Genomic DNA, 8,392 nt, shown 5'->3' with positions numbered 1-8,392 from the left:
TGGATTTTTTCAGAAAGTGGCGACAATTGTCACTATAAAGATGTGCCTAAAAAAAAAAATCAGTAAAGCAGGTAAGTGCATACCAGGTTGGTTTGCAAATGTTGTCCTTATGTACTTAATAAGACCCCGTCTATTTCCTGACTACTTTTCAATCCATTAATTAGTGATTTTGTACTTTCTTTGTAGGTCATCATAACAGGCAGTAATTGGAGACTGGATGAATGAAAACTTATGCAAATTATACATCCCAACCAGTCACAAAGACAGACTGGAGACGTCAAGTCCAAAATTTGTTAATGTCCTCAGCCACAGACATAGTTATTCTTTCTCCACATGTTATGTATATTTTGATTTTCTGTTGAGTAGATTATGGAAATACTGCCAGATGGCTGGCTTCATTTATTGAAGTGATCTTTGTCTGCCAGTTGAGTCTGTACTTATCTCAATGGTGTAAGCCAGGTTTCACCCATGAAGACTCCCTTTTTCATCACTTGGGACAGACGGGGGTCCCGATTTCTGCTGATTCTCTGGTGTATTTTCTATCTGGCTTTTTATATCACTTGCTGGGCTCTGCAGGTGCTGCTATCAAGGCCTCTTCACTCTGACACTCTATTGTGTTTATCTGTTTACACATCTTCTAGCAAAAATGTGAGCCATTGGAGGGCAGAAGCTATCATATTTGCATTATATCCACAGTGTTCATCGCAGGGCTTAATATATGGATCGGGGGATTCAAACTGGTTGCCAGACTTTTGGCCACCTGTATTATTTGGCCAGCACAGGGTTAACAATAAGTGAATTCGAAGGTCTTTAGGTGGGCCTACCCTCTGCTATTTGCCACAGTCTCTATCTTCTTATATGTGACCACAGTCAATCTCTATTTCACCAGTCTCGCCCATGTAGGCACCCTAGTTTGTGGTCCTGGTCATAGATGACGAATACATGCTAATTATGTGAATGAATATATCAATGAATGTACTTCTTATTTTGCATGGAGAATTGATTGTTTTCTAAATATTCTTGTCCTAAAAATTCCCCTAGTTTCATCTCCCATTTTGGAAACTAAAGGTAGAAAAACAGATAACTGTAATATGCAATGTACAAATAAGCATTTCTGAATACTTGCCTGAGGTGGGCCACTCTGTACATTCTAGTGGCTCAATTAGAGAGGAAAACAAATTCAGCTGTGTTATTTGCAGAATGCATAGGATGCAAACAAACCATTTGCTGTGGAAAAGCCCAAGGTTTTTGTATCTGAGATGAGTGGTAACTTCTACCTTGGATCATCTTAAAACAGGCAGTGTAATTTTAAAAAACAATGACCCTGACCAACATTCCAAATGCATGGTCAACAACATATTTCCCAAGTTTGATGATTAAGATACCCCCCTCCCCACTATTGCCAATGACAACACACTAGAGAACAATTCAATAAAAGTGAATTGGAGCCACAGAAATTCTGTACAGTATGAACCCCTCCCCTGGCCTGGGGGGAGGTTTAAGCAATTAACTGAATGAAATTCAAATTGTCAGACAAAAATGTTGGTACTGAGGTAGTAATCTTAGGCAAAGTTAACCTTCATCTGAAGAATGAAATTTGGTTCTGCTTTACCTGTCTGATGAATGGCAGACTAAGTCTCTTAAGAGTTAACTCCAAGCCTCTAATAATTTTAACTTTTCAGAAGCAACCACTACCAGATGTTCACTTTGACCAAAAAAAATCTCACCCAGTAAAAGTATAACATCCACAAAAGTGTATCTTTACTACCCACAGGTAGTAATGTTCACAAATATTTCCAGCTAATCAGCTTGTGTTAAATACATGTTTAGGTATTTGAAAGAACTTGATACATAAAATCATCATTAAGACAATTCAATGCTGACGTTGGTTTCCAAAGAGATTTTATAACAAGTCTTTCTGAATAATTAGAGAATAAGACTCATTTTCTGTTAGGGCCATTCTTTTGTTCAAGAAAGTGAAGCCTACAGGAAAAACTCATAGCTAGTAAGTGGCAGAGCTAGGTCTGGACTGAGTCACTAAATTTGGTCTCTCCACACCTGCTTATAAAAAGGGGATAACATGACAATTATACCAAAGGAAAAATACATATAATAATATGTACATATATTATTGAGTACATAATGAGTACATATAATAATAAAGACTATTTACACTAACAATAAAAGAAATACCATTTCTCAATGCCATGTAACAGGGTGTATGTACTTCCTCAAAGCACACACTAAAATAAACATTTGTTACTTGGACAATAGACTAAATTTTGCTTTAACCATTATATGCGTTTTAACCCCTGGTAGATCTAGATTGACATGTTTATGTCTCAGTCATTTTTCTATTTCTGCTCTTATTGACCCAGAAGTGACAAGAAGCACCAATGAAGGAAAATGTGAGGGAAGCTAGGTGTCAAGCCCTTACATTACCTTACAAAGAGAAAGAAAGCTTTCTCTTTGACATCAAGGGACTTGTTCCAGCAAGATTAGCCCTGTGTCCTCCAGTTGGAACCAGATGGTGTTGACTGCATGGCCAACTCTGATAGGATGGCCCAAGGAGGCTCCCACTGAGCAGAGAAGATATGGAACTCTAGATCCTATGCATTTACAGACAGGGTCTTGTCTTTAGAGAAGACTGCTTTAACCCTCATTGTCAGAGATTCTAGTTGGCTACGGCAATTTTCACTTGTTCCATTTGAAATACTCTGGCTCATTCAAAAAGGCACACGGACATTGCTAGATAACGGCACTAATTGTTATCCAGACTTTGTATGCATTTAACAGTGCTTCTGCATGTACCACAGGTAATATAGCTGTGATAGCCAAGGGGTACACTGGGCCTTCACAAGACACATTTTCCATTTACAATTTAAAAGAAGAGGTGCCAATAGTAGATTGTCATGCAACCAAGCATACATTGTCTAAGATATAAAAGCAATTGTATCTAAAAGTGGGAAATCTCCACCTCAATTATCACATTAACAATAGAGGCATTTCTTCAGAGGCCAAAGATCTGGTTGTTCCTGAGAGAGAAAGCTGCCTATGACACGTGCAGGAGATTTTATTTTATTTTATTTTTAAGTATAATTATGACATCACTGACCAGTGCCCATAATGTAAGACCTGGTTCAAAATCTGTTTAGAGAAATTCAATATAACAAAAGTGTGTTAAAAATTTTATCAGCTACGAGTCCAGTTGCCATTCTAAATGCTGCTGTGGTTATGTAGTAAAGTTAAATTGGTATAAGCAACAATATTATTCCCTGGATGGGGCATTTCCTGGGTGGAACATAGAAAAGGAGACAGGTAACATGTTGGAACAATTAAAAACAAAAAAACCAGGAAGCTGGGCAGATGAGTGTATTGTGGTGGGAAGGGGAAGCTGTGACCTTAGATTTCTGTATCTTTAGTTGTTTCGCTTTCTATACCATTTAATGATTGAAAAATGCGGTTGGACTGCCGGAACCACAGAACAGGAACTCCACTGGGGCAGGAGTTAAAGGCAAAAAGCTTTTTGTGTGGGTTCACTTACTATTTTAATTCATTTGTATTTTTAGTCAGCTTTAAAGATATGGTTGCTTCTTCTACCTACTGCTCTTTCTCTTCTTCCTTTTATGCTGTTTTACCCTTACCTCTCTGTGCTCTCTGGTAGGAGATGTAACCTTCGGCACAGTGGGAAAAGCCAATTTTGCCATAGGCCTCAGCTTGCTCTGACTCGGCTGCTAACTTGACTCATAGCTTCAGGCAGGTTATTTCATGGTTCTGATGCTTATTTTCCTCATCTTGAATCAGCGATTTTATTAACTGTCTCCCGGTTTGTGAAAATTCAATATGATCACGTGTTACATGCCAATCACAGAAACTGGTGTGAAGTTGTGTTCCTCAGTGGTAGCTATTGTTGTAAGTAGGAATTGCATGATGATGGCAGCTGTTTTCTATCATGTCCTCATGTTTTCTCAATTTGTATCCCTCTTTCTCCCATTTCCTACCTTAGCATTGTTATTAGCTAACTTTTATTAAGTGGTTATCATGGCCCAGGACATTGTAATGAGGACTTTATGTGAATTACCTAATTAATTTCTCAGAAAGTATGAGATAGCTATTATTTTAAGCTATTTCATAGCTTAAATAACCAGTTTGTTGAAGTCGAAATTTAGAGAGGTTAAGTGAACTCGTTCATTTACACAATTAGTTGCCCAGGTAGAATTTGATTTGAGGTCTGACTCCAAAACCGGAGCTCTTAATCACCAATTACACCAACTAAACGCTTCGTTTCACAGCCCGCCTATTCCCAAAGGTCCCATTCCCGTTTTAAGGTTATTTTCTGTAACTCTCTTGTATTTAATTTCAAAAATGCTATTTCCCAGGAGATGAGTCCCTGATCTCCCTGAAGGCATGAATCATACCGTACATTTCTTTTCCTAATCCACCCAAATTCCTGCAGCGCACAGACTTAGGCTCATTAATAGACGGGAAAAGAAACTGACCAGGCAGTGAAACCGAGCAATAAGACAATTACAGCAGGAAAGCGGGGTTAAAAAAAAAAAAAAAAAAAAAGTAGAAAAAGAAAGTAAGGGAAAGGGGGGAACAAATGGCAAATATTCACTGAGTGCCAACAATCGCATGGGAGGGTCTTTAGGGTTCTCTGTTGAGTACTCGGGACGGCTAACTGAGCAGTACGCCGGCCTTATCTCATACACAAGGCACCAAGGCTCAGGAAACAGTTCTGTGGATCTGGGCGGGCACCTTCCACCCACAGTCGCGCACACGTGGCATAGGTTTAATAGGCTGTCTGGCTCAGGCACCTCTTCCCAGGGTCAGGGCGTTACAAAGGGAGGCTGCTCTCTTCCCATGAATCTATTAGGGACCTATAGCAGCGAAGAGAACCCTTCTGAGTATCAGCGAAGACGGCTTATTAAGACTTTACGAGTTTGCAAGCCATTCTCGTCCTATTTCCTCACTTTGGACTTTTTGGACACACCTTCCTTTTCCTGTGAGCCAACCCAGACGAATGAGTTACAAGTAATCGCCTTCTCTACGCCCAGCCAGTGCCCAGCACCAAGCACAGCGCCTCCTTGCAACACCCGGCTGAGCTCCGGGCGGCAGCGCGGGCGCTTGGGTCGGAGGCTGCTCTAAGGTGACGCGCGGCCGCCTCCTCCCCTTTAAGGCGGGGCTCGCAAGGGCCGGGGGCGGGGGGGCCAAGGAAGTCCGGGGGCCCTCGGTGATGCCCCCGCCCCCGCCGCGTCAGGGTTGCTCCCTGCGCTCCCGAGTGGTGACTGCAGGTCCCGCGCAGGTGAAGGGCGCGCGCCGGCCCAGCTTTGCAGCCCCCGAACGCAGCCTCGCACAGGTGAGGGCGGTGCCGGGTTCACCTGGCAGCGCGCGTGGGCTGGGCAGCAGGGTCGCCGCCTGCTCTTTCCTGGGGTGGGCGTCTTCTCTCAACCAAAGCTGGGAGTTGGGGACCTGGAAGGTCCACGATGAGGATTCAGTGGAGTACTACGCCGGAGCTGCTTGTGGTTCAGAGATCGGAAAGGTGTCCTGAGAACTGGAGGCAGAAATCCAGGCGTGGCGTACTGGAAGGCGCACTAGGGGAGGGCAGCCTGCCCCAGGATTTCTTTGCACTTTAAAGGCCACACATTCAGTCTCCCCAGGGCGCTACGGAGTTAGTCACCGCCGCGTTCAGGGCTCCTTCCACAGAGGTCAGTTCCTCAGCTGGGTGGGCTTTGATGCGCTCTCTTCGTAGAGACCCGGAGGTTCAACTTTAATTCTTTGCGCTGACATTTGCTGAGCGACACAAGAGCAGAAATCCTTGGGATAATTGCGTAGGTAACAGTGTCTCAATCCCACTAAAGATAAGTAAGTTAAAAATAAAGACGACGGTAATGTTGGTGGTGAACTAGAGAGGCGATTAGTTTCCGCAATTAGTTCCCCATCGCTCTGTCCATTTGTTCAGCAAATGGTTGCTGACGGCTTTTTAAAATTATTGGGTTGCCATAAAAGAGGTTTTCTCTAGTCTGAATGAACTGTGCGATGCTGACTGAGGGTTTCAGCCTCCTCTAGAGGCTTACAAGAGCTTGCTCTGGAAGGTACATGGGTGCGAACACTTAAGGTACCAAGCAGCTTCTCAGTGAACCGTGAGACGTTAGAACACCTACTTCAAGACGCACAGAATTCAGACACCACTTATTGAAGGATTTGTATGGAGTATGATTTCCATTAGCATTCATTTTTTGCTTGAGTCAGTAGCATTTCAATTCAACAAATATTTGTTGTACACTTGTTAAAGGGCAGACCTCTGAGAGCCGGGCTGGTGTCTGTGGGGTAGCACAGGTGTTGATATTAATACAAAGGGGAATTTTAAGGCACTTATTCCTCACAGGTGGGTGTTTAGAAAGAGACCAATGGCGCTGCGCTTTGCCTCAGCAGCACCTGTGCAAATCGCTGGTTATAAGTATTTAAATGCAGGGAGAATGTAAATCTTTGAAGAGTATCTGTCATTAACCTAATCAGTCATTCCAAAACAATACGAATTGTCAAAATCATGCTTAAAATAAGATTATTAGGAATTAACTCTGTGCCAAGCACCATGCTAGGCACTTTATCTTGTCTATGAAATCTACAAAGTAGATACTATTCCCCTGTGCAGATAAGGAACTGAGGCAGAGAGGAGTCCAGTAATTTGTATAAGGTCAGTGGTGAATTTAGAAATTGCATGTGGCCATTTGAGTGCAGAACTCATACTTTTTCACTATTCCATGCTGTCTCTAAGATGGAGAGTGTAAATCCTGCAGATTTAATATAAGAATTCAAATATATATTCATAGATCCTATCTCCTGGGGATTAATGGAGGTAAAGTAGTCCTCAGGAATAAAGTGAGCACTGTTTTCATTGCACTTGTGTGGTTAAACTATGACCTACCTGTGACAAGTAGATGAACAGCTACCTTTAAAAGATAAAATTTATTATGTGTCTTAATGTATTTTGAAAGGCCTGATATATCCAAACAGGACCAATTAATAAAATTGCATATATAGTCCCTCTGTTACACATGGAAGGAACAGCTAATTTTCATATTATTCATGTGCTTTACTATGGACTCCTGCAGAAGTGAGTTTCTCAGCGGGGTGGGCTTTGAAATCAATTTCAGCTTGATTTCTTCTTATAGCTGCAAGATGATTAGAGGTCTCTTGTCACTTGGAAAGAACTTTGTGTAAATCTGTGCTCACACACGAATATGTATTTTTCCTTAAACCTATTTCCAGAAGTGTAGAGTACTACAATGTGATGATCTGGCGAGGAATCAAGTTCCTTATTTGACTTTTGAGTAAAGGATTTACAACAACTGACAATTTCTTTAAGTGCATGTAAACCAGGAAAGTACTTTTCAAATTAAAATTATTATACTGTGGAGAATGGAAAGTGAGTGAAAAATAGTACTCTGAATTCAAATAATATTTCTTGTCCTGGAGAGCCCTTGTTTTCTTAAAACTTTTCTTGTAATTGTTGGTAATTACACACAAATGGAAGGGGTTTTATATTTAAATTACCTTGAATTGTTGCCAGTTAACTGTTGAGAAAAGGCTTTGCCTGTGACGGGAGGATCAGGTAGAATATTTTGCCTGCATCAATCTTGGCACAGATTTTTTTTTTTTTTTTTTTCTCTATCTTCACCTGAAGGTGAAACCAGCGGGACACCTTAAACTCCTCTTTAGGAGCAGAGCCGTTAAATCCTTCCTAGGAGGTATTTATAAAAGCGTACTTGAGGCTGGGCGCGGTGGCTCAAGCCTGTAATTCCAGCACTTTGGGAGGCCGAGACGGGTGGATCACGAGGTCAGGAGATCGAGACCATCCTGGCTAACATGGTGAAACCCCGTCTCTACTAAAAATACAAAAACTAGCCGGGCGAGGTGGCAGGCGCCTGTAGTCCCAGCTACTAGGGAGGCTGAGGCAGGAGAATGGCGTAAACCCAGGAGGCGGAGCTTGCAGTGAGCTGAGATCCGGCCACTGCACTCCAGTCCGGGCAACAGAGCGAGACTCCGCCTCAAAAAAAAAAAAAAAAAAAAGCGTACTTGACTTGGTAAGGTGTTCTCATGGGGAGCCAGGGTGGGTGATGAAGGAGCAGAATATATAGAGGATGTGAAGCAGGGGCGGATCCAAGTTTTGTGAGGCCTGAATGACAAACAATTTGGAGACTCTCTTTAAGAAAATTTGATGTGAAAGTGAATATGTATTTAAAATGAGAAAAAGAGATGATAATTTGCTGGAGATTTCTGCCGGTTTCTGTGGAGATCTTGGGCAATGTACCAGAAATGCTTACAAAAATAGGCGTGCTGATTGCAAACTGGCTTCCCCTCTCCTTGAGAACACTCAGCATCTCCCAGC

At 42.1% G+C, this 8,392-nt stretch overlaps 1 protein-coding gene across 3 annotated transcripts in view; it reads left to right on the top strand.

Moving 5' to 3' along the window:
- Positions 1-5,206: 5,206 nt before the first annotated feature.
- The window catches only part of MCTP2 (multiple C2 and transmembrane domain containing 2), a 257,644-nt gene continuing 254,458 nt past the window's right edge, over positions 5,207-8,392 (top strand). The window contains exon 1 of one of the 3 annotated variants that reach the window (XM_033188895.1): positions 5,207-5,359. In XM_033188895.1, the coding sequence (XP_033044786.1) occupies positions 5,237-5,359 (123 nt within the window). In that variant the 5' untranslated portion in view covers positions 5,207-5,236. The remainder of the gene's footprint in view (positions 5,360-8,392) is intronic. The other 2 variants (XM_033188893.1, XM_033188894.1) reach the window with 2 other exon arrangements.

This window comes from Trachypithecus francoisi, unplaced genomic scaffold, assembly GCF_009764315.1.
Source record: "Trachypithecus francoisi isolate TF-2019V2 unplaced genomic scaffold, Tfra_2.0 Lachesis_group3, whole genome shotgun sequence".
Lineage (NCBI taxonomy): Eukaryota > Metazoa > Chordata > Mammalia > Primates > Cercopithecidae > Trachypithecus > Trachypithecus francoisi.
Note: the sequence above shows the minus strand (reverse complement) of the source record. Positions and strands in the feature narration are given on the sequence as shown.